General features: G+C 36.2%; 1 protein-coding gene across 4 annotated transcripts in view; it reads right to left on the minus strand.

Moving 5' to 3' along the window:
• The window catches only part of LOC132286709 (uncharacterized), a 93,630-nt gene extending 75,438 nt beyond the window's left edge, over positions 1-18,192 (minus strand). For 3 of the 4 annotated variants that reach the window (XR_009472844.1, XM_059789074.1, XM_059789073.1), the window contains exons 1-5: positions 17,216-18,192; positions 10,581-10,725; positions 6,297-6,575; positions 5,895-6,062; positions 1,604-1,819 (exon numbers count right to left, since the gene is read on the minus strand). Coding sequence is in view for 3 of the 4 variants with exons in the window: in XM_059789074.1 (XP_059645057.1) it covers positions 1,604-1,819; positions 5,895-6,062; positions 6,297-6,575; positions 10,581-10,725; positions 17,216-18,111 (1,704 nt within the window). In the remaining variant the exon portion in view is untranslated. Of the gene's footprint in view, positions 1-1,603; positions 1,820-5,894; positions 6,063-6,296; positions 6,576-10,580; positions 10,726-17,215 lie in introns of those variants that run through there. The other variant, XM_059789076.1, reaches the window with a different exon arrangement.
• Between the last annotated feature and the right edge of the window lie 1,698 nt (positions 18,193-19,890).

A 19,890-nucleotide genomic window follows, 5' to 3' on the forward strand; every position in this document is an offset into this window, starting at 1 on the left:
CAAAAAAAAAAAGAAGAAGAAAAAAAAAAAGCACATTCATAACAACAAAGGAAAACCCGAGAAGAGACAAGCGTACTTAGAAATGGCACAAAAGCAAAGAGTTCCACTAAAAATATCACAGATATGCTATTCTTTTAAAGCTAAAAAATAATAATAGTAAGGCAGGATTACAACAAAAGCGCAATGAGTCCTTGGATTACCAAGAAATACAATCAAACTTGGTAGGCCAAACACAGGCAACTATTGGTAATACAAGAACTCCAGAAATCACGAATTTAGAACATACCAAAATCAAATCTATATAGGGAGCACTCAATTACCAACAACTAAACCATGGTTCATATTTGCAGAACCCCAAGATCTCAACATAGCTACAGCTCATTTGTACACTATTTTATATATCATATTTCTATTAATGCCATTTTCTACTCCTATATGAATAGTGACTTATCATCACATTCAGTGTCAAAACTGTTGCCACGAATGAAGTGGACTTCCTGAAATTTTCCAGCATGTCTATATCCTTAATACTTTACATTTTTTGAAGACGTTGACGACATTTTAGTTTAATTTTCAAATTAGAAAAGTTCGTTGATATTTTGAAAAAAAAGGACAGTTTTTCCAGTTTCTCCAACGTAATTGACATAATGAATATCATTGGCACGTCTACAGACACAAAAGGATACCCATGGACATCACTGCTAATGGATATTCTCATAATTTAGTTCGCCATGCAGCATATAGTAATATTAGTCTTTTGGAAGCTCAATTGACTGCATTAACTTCAAAAGAAAAATGTCAATGGCAACATTCCTGTCACTTTTTGCTCCTCCTAGACTCTTAATAATGTCATTTTTATCAGAAAGAAACTAATGATATCATTTTTCTAGTTCAAATCTACAACGGTGACTTTTCATAGGCAAATGAACCTGCATTTAAAAGTCAAAAAAGAAGATAATGAAGACGAGGAAGGGATTGCACTGATATAAGACAGTGAAGGTGAAGAAAAAAGAGTACTCAAATATGAAAAAAAGAAATTATGACTGATTTTGATATGGGATAATGATGACTGAAAAGGACAGCTTCACTTAATTGCTACAATTTAGCAGCTCTATACAGTTAAATTTTTTGAAAAGAAGACATCAGATAGTCAATTGGTGAGCAGATCCGCAAAAAACTAGCGGCATGTTCCATCAAAAAATTGATCATACAGCCTCTCTCTCTCTCTCTCTCTCTCTCTTTAATTTTATTTTAACTTACCCTCAAAAATCATGCCAGCGGAGTGGTGTAGACAGATACTCATTTCTGGCAATTGGTAGGTCTTAAATCTCGTGTCAAACCAGAGGCTGCAACAACTCATTTCAAAGTAGTGTGGAAACTATCATGGAAACAATGAACTCCACATGCGTACAAACTAAATTAACCAAATATATATATCAATGCATAAAACACACCAACATTTAAAGCCTGTATTGTAAAACAAAACCATATCTCAAGAACAAAAAAAAAAAAAAAAAAAAAAATTAAATGAAAAGCAGATGATATTTTAGCAGGCAAATCATGATGCCATGGTCTTACAAGTTCACAATTAAAGCGGTCTTACCCGAAGTGGACTCTGAACAGATAGTCTTTCCAGCACAAAATTTTCGACGAAAGGGTCCCAGAGAGCATCTTCATCTCTATATCCAATTGATTCTTTTCCAGAAATCAGTAATGAGGATTTTGAATTCCAAGATTGGCCAGAATTGACACAGGCAACAAAAGAAGCAAGATCAAGCTGATAACATAGAGAATCACAAAGATGTTCGACACAGGATACCTGTCAAAATAAAAAACAACTGATAATAAGATCATGCTACTAATTAATTTTTCAATTAAAACAAAAAAACAAAAAAAAAAAGGTTACTTCGGTTAATTAAAATACAAAAGAAGATGAAGGGAAGGATAAGGTCTCCTTCGAAATGAACATAAACAAAAGGAAAAATATAACAGCCAACCAGAAAAGCCAAATCTCTTCCCTAGTACAAACTCAAGTTGAGTTAAAGCAATCCTTAAATGGTTGTAGTGAATTTTCTTCCCAATCGCTAAACAATTCGTAGCAGATGATAGGATCCAATCTCCATCCGAAATAAATCTCTGATCCCATAGCTCATGCATTAAATACGCGTACTGCAAAGAACCCAAACAGACAAACTGACTTTGTCCAAACTAATGACCACAGTAGAATCCAGTTCAACCAAGATACTAGAAAACCCCAGAATGAACTGGCTCACTCTAACCTTCTAAAAGAGAGAGAATCTTCCTAAGTTCCCTTTCTTTCTTTTTTTTTTGATTAGTAAAATTGCATTAGAAAGCGTTCAAAAGGGGAATGCATCCCAAGAACCAAGAGCAAAAAAAGAAATCCTAAGGATCCAAAGACCCTAAAAAGTCCAAAAACTCCTCAACGGAAGAACAATCTCTCCCCATGCCCCAACTAAAAAGAGAACAAATAATAGCATCCACTTCCTAAGTTCCCTTTCATGGAAGATCTTTACCAGCTCGTCTAAAGAAAGCAAAATTTATCAGGCTAGCATCCATTTCCAGCCCGGTAACCCACAATCACCAAAATACAAAGAACCAGAACTTTTACTCCCACCTCTGAAAGCCGCAAAAAGAAGGCACAAAAAAAGTAGCAAAATTGAGATTTCTTTAGGGATGCGAGGTTATCTCCTTCTTTTTTTCTTTTTCTTTTTTTTTTGATAAGTAAGATTTTATTGAAAATGCTCAAAAGGGGAGCGGAACCCAAAGGAACACAAGGGCCTAAAGGCACCTCAAACCTTCAAAGAGGCTAAAAAAACAACAATCTCCTCTATAGATCTATAATCTCTCCCTGAGATCCAACAAAAAAGAGTGGAAACAATAGAGAACTTAAGCATAGAAATAGGCTTCTCCTTTCCATCGAAATATCTCCGATTTCTCTCAAACCAAATGCACCAATAAATACAAAGAGGCGTAGCCATCCAAGCATCCTGAATGAGAGCCCCAACAGAGAAACCTCTCCAAGCCTCAAACAACCCTCTAGAGAAACAAGGCATAACCCAATGGACCCCAAATAATCCAAGCATCAAATCCCAACAGTCTCTGGCCATGCTGCAATGTAAAAGAAGGTGATCAACTATCTTCTCATCATGCAAGCACAAATAACAACTATTGACCACCACCTGATTCCTCCTCCTCAAATTATCCTGGGTTAAAATCATACCCAGGACAGAAGTCCAAGCAACATCGGGCTTCGAGTCTTCTTTCCATAGCCGCTAAGTTTGCCCAATTTCAAGTTTTGAGATTTCTTTAGGGATGCGAGGTTATCTCCTTCTTCTTCTTTTTTTGGTAAGTAAGATTTTATTGAAAACGCTCAAAAGGGGAGCGAACCCAAAGGAATACAAGGGCCAAAAGGCGCCTCAAACCTTCAAAGAGGCTAAAAAAACAACAATCTCCACTATAGATCTATAATCTCTCCCTGAGACCCAACAAAAAAGAGTGGAAACAATAGAGAACTTAAGCATAGAAACAGGCTTCTCCTTTCCATCGAAATATCTCCGATTTCTCTCAAACCAAATGCACCACCAAATACAAAGAGGCATAGCCCTCCAAGCATCCTGAATGAGAGCCCCAACAGAGAAACCTCTCCAAGCCTCAAACAACCCTCTAGAGGAACAAGGCATAACCCGATGGACCCCAAATAACCCAAGCATCAAATCCCAACAGTCTCTGGCCATGCTGCAATGTAAAAAAAGGTGATCAAGTATCTCCTCATCATGCAAGCACAAATAACAACGATTGACCACCACTTGATACCTCCTCCTCAAATTATCCTGGGTTAAAATCTTACCCAGGACAGAGGTCCAAACAAAGAAGGCTACCTTAAGGGAAGCCTTAGAATGCAAAATAAACTTCCAGGGGAAAGGGCCTCCGGTGCGAACCAAAAGGCACCTAAAAAGGGACCTAACCTCGAACCGACCCTGAGAGTTGGGATCCCAAAGCCAACAATCTGAATCCCCAACTGTGATCACCTGTCGATACAGAACCTCCAAAAAACGAGTAACCTCTTCTATCTCCCAATCCTGAAAGTGGATCCTAAACTGAACATCCCAAGTCAGTCTCCCGTTATCAAGGTGATAACAGTCAACCACCATGGCCTATCAATGAAAAGCAATCCTATAGATCCGTGGGAAAGCGAGAGCAAGGGGAAACTCCCCACACCAAAGATCCTCCCAAAATCTGATCCTCCTACCATCTTTGATCCGAAAACGAACATGTTTGCAGAAATCATCCCACACCCTCCAAATGAAAGTCCAAACCCCCACCCCCCTAGGACCATGCACCACAAGAGAACACCACCCACCACTGCTTTCCCCAAATTTGCTCGCGATAACTCTCCTCCAAAGCCAATGTCTCTCAATCCCAAACCTCCAGAGCCATATTGAAAGGCAACAACCTCCTAATCCCTAAGCCTCCATTCCGAATCGGATAGCACACTTGCTCCCACCGAACCAGATGATACTTGAACCCCCCCCCCCCAAAAAAAAAAGAAATTGCACTGCAATCTCTCAATTCTCTCAGCCACTAAAGAAGGAATCTGAAAGAGAGAGATGAAATAAGTGGGGAGAAGGTTATCTCCTTCTTGAAGAAATATATTAGGTAGGGTAGCTAATGGGCCCACCCAACCAAATATAGATAATGCTTGTAAAGGTAAAAATCCCAAAAAAAAAAAAAAAAACAAACCTCACAATAAACAAACAGATGCCAATTCGTGTTGGCATGTCATGTTCGTGTCATGTCAAAGCATAGGTATTTTGTTATGTGGGTCGACACGAACATAACACCATTATTACATGGGTAACACGACACGACATGCGTAACACGTTTAATAAATGGATCAAGACTTAACACGATACGAAACGAGACGACAAGGCACGTTTAAGTCATTTCTGCCACGAACACAATAAGTTTATTGAACACGCTTAGCTAAATAGGTCATTTTTAACACGAACACGACACGTTTAGTTAAACGGGTTAATCGGGTAATAAACGGGTTGGCCGCTCTCTACAGCATAAATGGAAATCATATGCATAAACATAAATGCCAAAACAGGGCATGAACAGAAAATGAAAAGAAATGCAGAGAATACGGGAAACATAGAAAAGGGCTGTGGACTAAGAAGAAGAAAGTCTCTAGGCTTACTCCTTTACCGGAACTTTTTGGATCACCAGAGGTCGCTCGAGTTTTGTAAGTCGGAAAAATCCCAGCCACGAGCTTTGGCCAGGCATAGGAACTGGCCGAGAAGGTCAAACAGGAGTGTAATTTGTAACAGGCACATCAAATATTCCTCTGGAGGGTTTAAACACTAACACAACACGTTTAATTACCGTGTCAATTCCGGTCGACATGAACACAGTTAAGCCAAACCCAAACCCACTTATCCCATTTCTTGTTCGAATCGTGTTAGCGTGTCGTGTCAAATTTTGCCACCCTTATTAAAAATTATGTATATAGAACAAAATCAAATTCTAATCATTTTCAGTACTAAAGCAGTGAATATAATCCAACAAGCACTTGACAAAAGGGAGAGGTAAGCTCAGACATTTTAATGATCATTTAAATTTCTGAAAAAAAATATAATTCCAAAAGATGGAACCATAAAAAGCAATTCGAAGAGGAAAGAGAAGCCTAGATGGGACAGCAAATGGAAATCTTTTCTGAAAGGGTAATCTGCCCCACCTATTACTCCTAAGTGTGCACATATAGAAGAATGTCACAGCAGAAAATACCCCATTCAAATGGGATTAAGGCAAGGATGGTGATGTCACAGCAGAAAATAACTAGTGATATCATGTTCTGGGAACTAAATAATTACCTCATTTGATTGACTACCATATAGAGACGACTCTTCCAGCCGTAAAACTTGTGACTTAGTTGTCCACAAAAGTTGCATCAGTTTCCTCCTTGCAGTTGTTTTTCCAGATAATAGATCCCAACCCATGACAGCAACTACGGGTTGCAGTCGGGGGAACAATGAAAGAACCTATCAGAATGATGGGTGCACTATATTAATGAACTCAAAGCAGCAAGTCGACAAACAAAAAATAAATTAGTGAGTTCAAATCATATTGAACACTCTCATGTCCATATTGCACAATCAATTTTAAGCATTACACAATACACACAGACAAGTAAGAAATAAGTTAGTTCGGATCATATCAAGCATTCTCATTTCCAAATTGAATAATCAATTTTGAGCATTATACAATACACATACATTGCTAGCTTCTTGAAGCTGCTCCCTCCTGACAGCAGACAGGGCAGTATCTATGACACATTCCAACACATTAAATCCAGAAATACGAGCACTATGGTACATCTCTCTCATGCAAGAACAGATTGCCATGCTCAAGGATAAAGTATTGTCATTTGAACTCGTCTCAGGTTTCAATTCAGCAATAAATTTTTGAAGACGCTCAAGAGGGGGTAGAATCCAATTGTTATCTGAAGCTCTATACATCTCAATCTCTTCGGACAGCAATTCATCATGAATAACCTGTAGAGAAGTATAATCCATAATAGTTTTAGAAAATTAATGCCGTCTTTGATCAGATAGGATAATCCATAATAGTTTTAGAATAACCTGTAGAGAAGCATAATCCATAATAGTTTTAGAAAAATTAATGCCATCTTTGATCAGATAGGATGACCATAAAATTCAAATAATGACATTAACAAGGTGGCATCATTGTCTTAAAACAACTATACATGCTTTAAAAAAATAATACTAATAATATCTAAGCAGATAATAATCCACCAACAATTAAGACTACTATAACTGACAATTCTTGTTACCCTATCATATATAGAACTATTTCTTCAGATGGAGAAGCATACAAAGGACCAGAAGTTCCTTTTCCAATGAGATGCGATCTACCATAAACTTTCTTCTTTCCCGACATCCTTTGTAAGTTAAAACATCTCCTCTTGAGTACAAAAATAACAATTTATAAATTTAACTTTGAATAGGCTTCACTTGACTTTTAAATCCCAATAAATCTTTTTTCTCATTTTTTTTTTTTTTTTTGTTAAAAATATTGTTATTTCCTACTTTTGCGTATTTTAAGTCACAACTCAACTTTTTTTTTCAAGAAACAAATTCAAGAGGAGAACTGTAGAATACAAGCTGGAGGACTGGTTTAAAAATATATATATATATCCTCCCACACCACACCGCCAAGGGGGAAAAAAAATCAGACAACTAGCACTTTAAAACTCTAGTTTAAAAACTATAAGATAAAACGAGGAAGAAAAACAAAGACAACTGTAGTTGATAAGAAAATCCTCCCACGCCACACCCCCACAATACTAGGGGTGGCAATTCATGTTGGCGTGTCGTGTTCGTGTCGACACGATTACGACACGGACACGATTATGGTTGACACGGACACGATTAGGGTTGACACGAACACGACACAATTATTAATCGTGTCTAAGACCTTTGACACGAATACGACACGATTATTATACGTGTAACACAACACGAACACGACACGATTATTATACGTGTAACACGACACGACACGCATAACCTGTTTAATAAATGGGTCAAGACTTGACACGACACGAAAAGACACATTTAAGTCATTTTTGACACGAATATGACATATTTTGCTAAATGGGTCATTTTTGACACGAACATGACACGTTTATCTGACATGTTTAGTTAATCGGGTTAATCGTGTCATAATCGTGCTTACAGGGTCAAACACGAACACGACACGTTTAGTTAGCAGGTCAATCCGTGTCAACACGATTATGACACGAACACGATTAGCCCAAACCCTAACCCGCTTATCTCGTGTCGTGTTCATGTCGTGTTAGCGTGTCGTGTCAAATATTGCCACCCCTACACAATACCTTAGCTAAGAAAAAAAAAATTTTGCAATTCTCTAAACATGTTAGCTCCGCATTTTGTCATGTTTATTATCTTATGTTTAACCAGCCAGTCTCAAGAGCCCAGAAAAAGGAGAATCGTGCTATGTAGCATGACAGCCAGAATAAAATTTTCTCAGGACCAATAGAACATGAATCCAAAAAAGTAGGCAAGACTTCGACGAGCGCGGGTAAAGATTCACCCAGAATTTGAGAAATTTGAGGCTAGAGAACTTGAGAAAGCTGGCTATATATACATATATTTTATAACACTGAAAACGATAAGACAGAAATTGAGTAAGGTCAAACTAGTAAAAGAAGATGATGTGACTTTTATTAAAAAAGAGAATAGGATAAAATTAGTAAAACTTATATTGGGAGAAAATAAGATTAATAGTCAGCTTATGCGCCCCAAGTAGGACCAGATAAAAAAATATAAACATGATTTTGGGAACACATATTACTTAATTCAAGGGATCCAGAATGAAAGAAATATACATAGAAGGCGACTTTAATGGTAATCATTGTGAAGGGTATGATATGGTACTTGGTTGACACGAACTTGGAGATAGAAATGATGTTGGAGTCTTGGAGATGATATCTAGACTTTGATGTGGCATATAATCATAGATTGGGAAGCATATTTTCAAAAGTGATGTAAACATTTAATAACCTTTAAAAGTGGATCAAATATTAGTCAAATCAACTTTTATCTAGCTAGGAAGATAAATCAGTTAATATGCAAACTTTATAAGATTATACCAAGAGAAAGTTCAACATCATAATCTAGGCTAATAGTTTTTTTTTCCTAGTTTCTAGGCTATTAGTTTTAGATGTACATATAAAAGAACAATGAAAAATAATTTAGGAAGTTCAAAACTCAAAAGAATATGGTAACCACAGGGAGAACACATTTTTTCATTAGATTAGGGAATATGAGGTTAAAAATATATTAAAAGGATGAAATCAGGAAGGACTTTAGGGGCAAATGGCAATCCTATCGAGGTTTGGAAGTGTTTAGGGTACGATTGTGTGCCTTGGCTAACAAAATTGTTTAATAAGATAATAATAACTATAAGAAAATGTTTGATGTGTAGTGTAAAAGTATTTTACTGCCTATATAGATAATTAAAGGGGATACAAAAAGTGGTGCTAAAACATTTGAGATTCTTATTTTGGCTAAAACATATGGGTTTTGGTCAAAGAACTAGAATGCATAGAAAGGAGAATAATAAAAGAGGTCTTGAGAGAAGGTCAAGGGGATTACAAGGGTTTTTGTTTTTACCACTCTTAAGAGAGAGTTCTCATATATTCAATTTAGGAAATATATAGACCATTTATATCTGATTGAGTATACCTCAAGGAACTGTTCAACCAATTTTATATCAGTTAAACTAGACAAACAAAGAGCAGAGATGGCTAGAGAAGCAGGTTCGTGAGGAGCTGATGTGGTAGACGAATTGAGGGTGACTGAAGATTTGGAGTAATCTGTGTCTGGAGGTAACTAGGGTTCGAGGGTGACAAACCTGTTTTTTTTTTTTTTTGGGTAAGTGACAGAACTGATCCCGACGATTGATAATTTGAGGAAGCGGGGTAACTTTTTTGTTAATTGGTGTTGTCTATGCAAGCAAGATGGTGAGTCAGTTGATCATATCCTCATGCATTGTCCCGTGGCGTACGATTGTTTTAAAACTGCAACAGAACCAATAGAATTTAAAACAGTAAAAAAGAAAAGGAAAATACCATCAGAGACTTGACAATCATCTGGACTAAAGTTATACATAGGGAAAGAAGCTCAGGCTCAATCAAGCTGAGGCGGTCACCAGGGTAGGTAGAACAGCAATGGCATAACAATCCAGCAAAAAGAACACTAATCACGTAGACACAAATTTCAAACACTTTTGGCTTTAAAATCAACTCAAAGAATCCGAAGACTCGATTGCTACCAAAAATCTATGCAGAATTTCTCCAAAGTCATTAGTTCCTTACCAACTCTCATGAGTGGAAATCAGGAAATTACTACATTGCATTACAGCACATTATAATACAAGGCCACACACTGTATCTCCTCATATTAAACATTCATAAATAGTTGAAAGCGCATAGCTGCATAGTACAGAAAGATATATAAGATGACAATACATTTTAAAAAAAATTTATCAAACTCGTATACTTAGTGCCTTCATCTTCGATCTCTTAGTGCCTTCCCTAGTTATGATATCATGAGTCCTAATTTAGAGTAAATGCCAAAATATTCAACAGCTAAGAAAGGCATCATGAAACTTACCAACACAGTTACCAGAATTGAACCTGAGATTGAACCACTAAGAGAATCAGTCACTAGTTCATTTACTGGTCTACCAAATATGACTAAATTTCCTCTAAAAATAAATTAATCTGTAGTACTAGTTTGCAACAATTAATATATAAATTATTCATGAAAGAACAAAAACCACAATCAGATCACAAAAGCCAACCAAAAGTGTCAACGTAATATGTGGACGTCAAATGAGACTTCAAGACTCAAACATTCACAAGGAATGAATGAAAGCAATTACACTATAGCATTGTTAACAAAGAATCCAATCATCTAGATCACTTGATAGGTATGAAATAGATTCTCCACCTGAATAATTTGAACAAGATCTGTTGAGTTTGATGAAATAGCTTCTCCATAAAGAAACAATAATTTTTCCCGAATGGCAAACCAGGTGTCTCCATATTCAGCCTTTCCTGACAAAACCCTCTTGAGAAGATCTTGCAAAACCTTGCTATTAGAAACATCAGAAGTAAATAAAATAAACAACTAGGACAAGAAATAATTTCACTATAAGGAGGGAAATCCAAAAGGTGGCAGAAAATTAGAAATATTGTGTTGTAATCACATGGAAGCCGAAAATAATAAATAAACATATATATATATATATATATATCCAGACCAAATTATGGATTATTAATGCAGATGCACGTTTTTCCAAAAGAAAGAGCTAGGGGATCACTTCTACATATTATTAAACTTTTGTCCTTGTCACATGATATTTGTCATCAACAACCAGCATGAAAAAGGCAGTATAGCCTCAAATTTTCAACATTGAGCTTTTGTGCTTTTCAAGTACACACTTACTTTAGTTGAAAAGGCCTAATCCACAGTATCTCATGATCCACATTCATGTAAAGCACATTTGAAGTCAATCAACAACATTCTTGACAAAACTGACAAAAATGTGTCGAAACCAGACGTTGAGCATACAAGAAGACACTAAAAGATTGAATAAAATTCCACTGAAACATTTGGCAATCTAATATTTGATGGAGAGAATTCACCACACCGCGACTGTCATGTGAGAGGCAGTAATGATGATATGGATGGAGATGAAATATAAGTCAAAAGAAGACAATTTTTATGATCAATAAGAACTCCAAGCTCACCCTTAAAGCTTTCCTAATTGAATACCTGAACTAGAAATTATTTTGTTGAAATAATGAGCATCAACCTTCTTTCACAATTTGAAGAGGCATTAATGGGGTGAGGGTGGATAGAATAAGGTTTAAGGACAAGGCATATGATGTAATCCACTAAAACAAGAAACAAAACAAACAAAGAAAAAATAATAATAATAATAATAAATAAATAAAGGTTGCTATGTCACTTGTTCTCAGGTGATGGACATCTTAGCATTAGCATATGAATCATTGCAAGTAAATCTCTTGAGAGATCAAAAGAACTTGTTAATCCCATTTTTTAACAGTAAAAAATGTGGGAACATTTTACTTTGATCAAGAAATGAAGCAAAGGACCAATAATTTCATTGCCTAAAATATTTTAAGAGTTTTGTTCCATTTCAGCCGAAAATACTACTTGGCTGTATATATTTAGAATTTTAGACCAGCAAGAGTCGCCCGCACGACATATGGAATTAGTGAATCACCAAGTAAGAAGCAAAATCCTGTAGTGGAACGACGTAAGAGGATATGAGAATGACACAAAATAAGTCCATGCAAGGTCTGACATTTTTCAATATCTTATGAAAACAACAATTTTTTCACTTATCCTTTCCTGTTATGCTAGTCTCCTTACCAAAAATGTCTTCAACATTTATTAGAAGCATGTTTAGCAAGCTAACAAAATAAGTGAACCCAAAAACTGTACCCAGAATACTCCATTACAGTATGTTCTCTCCCAGCAAACTAAAAATCAAATATAGACTCATAATCCATTAGTCTCAGGATGAACAGATGATTTCTCACTACTGGATACTCCAACATGTAGAACTTACTGAAACTGATGAGATCTATCCAATTTAGTATTCTATTGTCCCCAGAATTGAACTTAATAATTTAGTATATGTTTCATGTAAATACGTATACACATGCCAACTGGAGAATGGCATTGTTCTTTATGAGAAGTGCCAATGGCAAGCCAACAAGCCACCAGATAAGTCTAAGATGCCACTTGGAAGATGAAAAGAGACATGTAAAGCTGCCACTTCGGAGGCACATGGTGAGGTGGGGTCAAATATGAAACCAAATAAAAGGCATCCACCATCTAAATCTCTCAATCTTGCACAGTCATACAACTCATACCAAACCAAGCATCCAATATTCCAAGACCACTTCTTTCTCCAAAATACCTACATAGTCTGCAACATTATATAGATCCGCCGTCTGATGAAACACTATACATCATGCCAACAACTAGAAATCTGTTGGAGAATATTATAGGAGTTGAGTAAACACTTGGGTTGATTCTGCTCCAGTTTTTCAGCAATGGAGGAACAAAATATGATGTAGAAGTCTTCCTCTTCCATATTTAAAAATAAAAATAAAAAAAGAAACGATTTAAGAGAGAATATAATAAAGGTGATGTAGCCCTTTGGGCTTTGTGTGTCTTTCCTTGTGTTCTTCATGTTTAATTTCTCTCTTCAACTTTTATATCTTTCAACATGGTCTCAAAGCGGGTTTATCATACCCTACTCTATATTCTACTTGTCTTGGATCTTCGGATCAATTCGTCTCGGATCTTCGGATCAACTCATCTCTGACGTTTGGATCAACTCGTCTCTGATGTTCGGATCAATTCATCTCGAATCTTCGGATCAACTAGTCTCGGATCTCCAAATCAACTAGTCTCGGATCTCTTCAGATCAACTCGTCTCGGACTCTCTAGTTTCAAGCCAAACACTTGACTTAAAATATCTGTGTACCAACTTGAGGGGGGATGTTGGAGAATATTATAGGAGTTATTTTAGCCTATGATAGAATATTGATTGGAGTACTTTATGGGATTGATTTCAAGAATCCTCCATCAATATATTTTTCATATTTATCATTTGTATTCTTTCACCTACAAATAGAGGTGCTCATTATAAATAATCTTAAGAGAGAAAATAATAAGAGTGGTGTGTCGTGGATGCAGGCCTAGTGGTTGAACCACGTTATATCCTTGTGTTCTTCATTTTCTATTTCTCTCTTCAATTTTAACAAAATCCAATCCCCCAGGTCAAAAGTGATATAATGGAAAGAATTCCCCTTATCCCTTGTACTTATCCACAACCTACCCCTTTGAAAGCTCCTAACCTCATTCAAAATCCAATCACCCTTGAACTCCTGTATTCCCACCACCCTATGGCACAAGCTTATCTCTGTCCTGAAGACATCACTAAATCCATTTCGCTACAAAAGCCAGGTCATAAAACCTAAGTATATTTGGCTACGCCTCTTTGTGTGTGGTGGTGTATTTGGCTCGAGAGGAATAGAAGATATTTTGATGGGAAGGAGTTGTCGATTTCCACTCTTAAATTCTCTATTATTTCCACTCTTTTTTGTTGGGTACATGGGAGAGATCATAGATCTTTAGATGAAATTGTCGATTTTTTGGCTTCTTTGAAGGCCTAAAGGTCCTTTGTGGCCTTGTGTATATTTTCAGGGTTTCGCTCCCCTTTTGAGCGCTTTTATAAAATTATTCTTACTTATCAAAAAAAAAAGTATACTAATCCCAAGACCCCCAATATTTAAAGAGTCCGTACATCCCATTTTCAAGTGGTATTTGAGATCCTCCACCGAATACCGCAATAGAACACTTTGAAGCTTCTTTGAGATTTTTTTCAAATGAAGCAAGAACTTATAAGAACTTTTGCTTCATAGGATGATGCCAATGGAAGACCGAGTTAAAAGTACGAAGAGACCTAAAATTCTATAAACCACATTGGCCAAGCCTCCATCCTTACCAACTCTCCTACTCGCATCAACTTGCTCTTATCCGGTTAAAAATTCAATCCTGCTACTAAGAAATAAAATGGTGTCATCTTCTATCACACAAATATCAAACGGAGCCAGTCGGGACTTTTTTCCTTGACTCTTGTCATGATCATGCACTCAACAAAAGAGCTGTACAAGTGGCATTGCCATTCTTCACTCACACGATGTTGCCAGATCAAGAAACCCTTCAACATGCCTCCTTGTAGAGTCCTTGTCAATATCCTACTAAGAGCACAATCATTGTGATAGAAGAAAGGTAAAGAGAATCTTCTCGCTTAAAGGCCCTCAAACAACTACAAAATAAATTGGTAAGCCATTAACCAAGATGGAGAATGCAACTTAATATATGTAAACTCGATCTATAAAGACGTTTCTTCCAAACCAAATCCCATCTTCTCCATCACATATAATGTCCACCCAATGAATAATATCATAAGCGGATTAGTAACTACTTTTATCTATCAAAAATACCCATCTTACATAGATGATAGAACTCCTCACTAATAGCTTCTAAGCTTAGATCTACACACTCATAGCCACTAACCACTCACTCAATTAAGTTTTCTTCCCAACTACTTTGGGTCGACTACATACGTCCTATTTTTCTCTTTCGCACTATATAAGATCACAGTTTCAATCAAGTCACATGTTATTATATCTTTCCTTTGATGGAGATGAGGTTCGTATTTGGGTGTTAAAATACTCCATCTTTATTTTTTTTGTGGATAGTTTGAGAGTATAATGGCCTTTATTGACCTTTTGTACTGTTGTTCTTGAGGTACACTCCCCTCAAGAGCGCTCTTTAATGAAAATTTATTTATCAAAAAAAATAATAATAATTTCCTTACCAACTCTACCGTTGTTAATTTTAGCCTTCCTCTTCCCCTAGCATTACCTTCAATGTAGACCATGTCACCTTCCTAACTAGCATACGCAATGATCTTCTTTAATCAATTTTCTCTATTTTATCTCCAATGGGTGTAACTTCAACCATCTCACAAATGTGTTTATTTCTAATTCTATCATTTCTTGTCTTGTCACACATATTTCAATATTCACATTTTCTTTTTCTTTTTCTTTTTTTGATAAGTAAAATGTATTAGAAAGCGTTCAAAAGGGGAATGCGTCCCAAGCTATACACAAACAAAACAGAACCTATGAACTCAAGGAGCCCAAAAGTCCACAATATCCTCAAGAGAAGAATAATCTCTCCCCCAACCCCAACAAAAAAGAGTACAACTAATAGAAAATTTCAGCACCCCAATGGAGGACTCCTTCCCATCAAAAGATCTTCTCTTCCGCTCTTTCCAAAGGCTCCACCAAACGCAAAAAGGGGTCACCCTCCAAAAGTCTCTTACCTAAGCCCCCACCCATTGACCCCTCCAGATATCCAGCAACTCCCAAGAAGTCCGAGGCATGACCCAATGGACACCAAACAAACCAAAGCCATTCTAATTAAGGGCATTTTAAGAGTCATTCAAGTTCATGTATTCCATAATGCTCCTCAACTTCAAAGCCATCAATTCAACTTTCAACATCAGCTTATAAGCACTATTCACCAAGCTAATGGGCTTTATCCTTTGAATCCACCAACTTGTCCCGTTTCGAAGCCAATGTGATAAGAGAAGAATTGAAGCACCTCTCAAATTCTCTAAATCTCATCAAAATAATGCACAAGCAGCAGCACAAGTTACAAGACATCCCTGCTATCTATACTACAACATTCTCAAAAGAATGACATAGTCCTCCTATCTATACAAAGTTCATGTCCTACTTTCAAAACTTTCACCTACTAATCATTCTTCTCCTTGTTAATTCAAATAATAATTCCATATCGCTCAAATAATGATACCATAACTTTGCAAATACAAGCTACTTCGATCTTACTTGTTTAATCAGGCTGTTTTATTTCCCATAAGCAACTTGTCAAAAAATAATAATAATAAAATAATATAAATAAATAAATAACTACAAGCAAGCTATAATGACCTATATTCTAAGTTTACCTTTTGACAATATCCACGGGGACCACCACATATTAATGGTTGTAAGATGAAGTAAAACATTCAGTCCCGCCCCGATATGTCTGCAAGTGATATGAGATGGTCGCATCTCTTTACAAAGGAATGTTGAGTTTCCCGATTTTGGGTTCTGTTCTCCAGCCCCTAATAGAATCTAAATCTCCTGAACTACATACTTTACCCACACACATGTAAGGCATGGGAATCCTTGCTATTAGCAGCATCCGAATACCCGTCCCAGCTTCTCATTAGGATGAACTAATAAACCCTTTATCGTTTCTCACTGCACCCAAAATCCCAAATGATATTGAAATGTATTGAATACTAAGAATTATATTCGTAATTATCAAAATTCATTTTCCTAAAGGTTTAGAAGCCAATGATTGGTGCGATTGTAGAATGTGAAGGCTAGCAAGCATAAAAATGTTATTTAGAGTTTAAAAGAAGTCACTTTGTGCAATAACGCCAAAGGTTTGGTATGTGCCCAATCTATCCATTCTACCACCCCATGTTCGGCATGACCAACACCACTAGATACTGACCTTTTTATTTTTATTTTTATTTTTCTATAAGTATATTGGCATTTTATTTTAATAGAGGTTAGATAAGATTTATACAATTTACTTTGCCGAACCTCACATGATCCTTCTCCTTTTTACATCATTAAAACTGGGAAATAGATGGAACCTAACATTATACGTGCAAGAAGCTAAAAATCCAAAACAATAAAAACAATGCTATAAAAAGGCAATATGATCATTTGCTGAACTTATTAGTTCTAAACAGTATCTGGAAAAGGCATCACTTATTTTGAAACATTGACTAGTAAAAGATGTTAACAAGAGTGTCATTGACCATTAAAATATGTTAACACGATGAGAAGTACACATGTCAAGAGATATAAAACTTCACACAAAACACTCCACTACTCATCACCGCCAAATCATTTCATTCAATTGGACAAGGAAAGAACTACACGTACCGGTATTCAATCTCCTCCACTCCGTAATTCAGGTGAAGAAAACGAATATGAGACACCACCACTCCTTCATCGCTCTCCTTCAAGCATTCCTTCATAGCATCCAAATGAGCAATCTGAACACTCCTTGCTATCAACTTAAGCCCATTCACATCTTCCTCTGAACGCTTACCTTCTGTCCTCAATGTAATGGCTAAACCCGAATCATCATTTTCAACCCAGAGAATTTGCTTCTGTATGTTCTCGCACAATGCATCAAATAAATCTGAATTCTCCAATATTACCCTCTTCAAACATATCAATTCTGATTCCTCCAATGACACAACTCCACCGGAAGAAGATCCACCTATCTCTCCCTCATCAACAACAACCAAATCCGGCTTCAACCTGCTCAATCCCAGCTCCGAAATCTTATCCAAAACGCGCAAAGATTCAACCAAATCACCATTGAACTCCCTCAGTTCTGGGTTTTCTGCCATCAACTCGGCTCGAGAATCTTGCGACTCCAATTCACCAACATCTTTCTCAAAACCCTCCAAATCAATCACCCTCCGAAGACTCTCTGAGACCCTGGAAGTTATAGTTTGCACCAGTAGTAAAAATTCAACCCTTAACCGTAGTGTTTCGGGATCACAACTCCAAATTGACGAAGCATCGTTGAATTGGAGAAGTTCAAGGGTTGAGAGGTATGTGAGGAGAGAAGGAGATGGGCAAGATTGGGACCAGATGACCGAGTCGAATCGGCCTCCACGAGCGACAACGGTTTGGAGGATGGCTCGTGCTAGGTCTGGATTTCGAGCTCGGAGGCTGAGGAGGGTGGCTCGGAAGGGTTCGAATTGGGCTAAGAAGAGGTGGTTTGCAGTGACTCGCGAGAGTAGCTCTGTGTCTCTGTCTTCCATCGTTTCATGTATATTATGTGAGAGAGATTTTTGGGTCTGAAAATGGAGTTGTTCAGTGAATCTGAGAGTTTGGAGTATGGGAAGGGTTTATATAGAGTTTGGGGATATAAAAACTGATGCTGCCAAGGCAATGATTGATTGATACAAGGATATCATATTCACAACTCAAGATGGTCCGTTTGGATTAGTGTTGAAAATTTAAATCTAAACCCGGCCCAAGCAAGAAAGAGGCCCGGTTTGATTGGGTTTGCGTTGGTCCATTCAAATTGCATCCTCGGTCTAGTGTTATCAATTTAATTACCCATGCTAATGTAGTGTTTTGCAGGATCATACTTAATTATGTACTAGATTTTCATTAATATAGTTTAGTAAAAGCAATTGAAAAGGTGATGCAATTACAAAATTACAAAACTTCAAGTGCACCAAATGTATTGAATACCGAAAAGTGTAACAATGTTAAGTTAAAGTTTCCTCACTTGTGAAATATATTATTTAATACTTTAGACCTCAATATGAAATCGTATATTTATAAAATCTTTTAATTTGAGTGATAATTAAAAAATAATAAAAACATAAAATTTATGTGATTTGACAATATGTTAACTCGGAGGATTGAAAATCAAAATTCTTCTTTTTTCTTTTTCGTTTTGGATACAAAAGAGAGGTTGGAACTGAACTCAAATTTAAAATTTTGATTTACAAGTAAACCCATTGTCATTTGATTAAAACTCACACACCCACTCAAACTTGCCTTGGATATCAGTACCACTCGGACAATAAACTTTAAACCTTATATGTTAGTATTTAGTTAATAATACAATAATATATGTTATTTAATATATATAACTTGTATGTTATCTGCGTCATGTATTAAAACGAATTTTAACATGAGTTTGGTTTAAATGCCCGTAAATTTATGCATGAGTATATATATATATACTTATGCCTATTGAATTATATATATTTATATAGAGAGTTATATATTTATAGTAAGTATATATGTATAGGACTATATGTGTATATATGGTAAGTATTAGTTAAAAAGGATTTATAAATATATATTACATAATATATATATTTATATTTGTATGTGTTATATACATTAATATAGTTAGAGTCTTACAGGATTTTAATTGGCAATATATATATTATTTATATTTATTGTGTGATGATATATATATATATATATATATGTGTGAGTTTGATTTGGAAGGAAAGATTATGGGCTCTTGATACTTAGAGCCCATAATAGGATTCGTTGTATGCTATCTACGGTCTGTTAGGACAAGCTTATGTCAATAAAATTCTGTAATTACAAAATGGTTGACACTAGGAAAATGAGGTGGTCCGAGGCGAAAGCGATGGATGACCTGAGAAAGTAAGAGAATACGTACTTGATTCGTATGCGAATTGTATTCGATTTCTCTGCTAAATAATAGCTCATAATTTATAAGTAGGGATCAAAGATCCTAATGGAGGAGATTGTGTATCTAAGAATGAGGGTACCGAGTCTCGAATATGAGTGGTCGCACGAAAGAGATATTATTTGCTAGAAGTATAGCGAATGATATTAAAAGAATGGGAGCTGTGCAACTTACATATAGTTAGCAATGTGTTCATCTCTAACAGATATAGATGAGAGTCATTATCTGAGAGTCTGGGGATTTAGTGAAGTTCTTATTATAATGAATCATTGGATTGGAGATACCTATTGTTCTGACATGAACATTGGTATTATAACGCGATGGTTCAATTCTTGGCTTTATAAAGTAATGTATA

Source organism: Cornus florida, unplaced genomic scaffold (assembly GCF_030987335.1).
Source record: "Cornus florida cultivar Cherokee Brave unplaced genomic scaffold, ASM3098733v1 CherokeeBrave_3.0.0_Hap2_Chr11, whole genome shotgun sequence".
Taxonomy (NCBI): Eukaryota; Viridiplantae; Streptophyta; class Magnoliopsida; order Cornales; family Cornaceae; genus Cornus; species Cornus florida.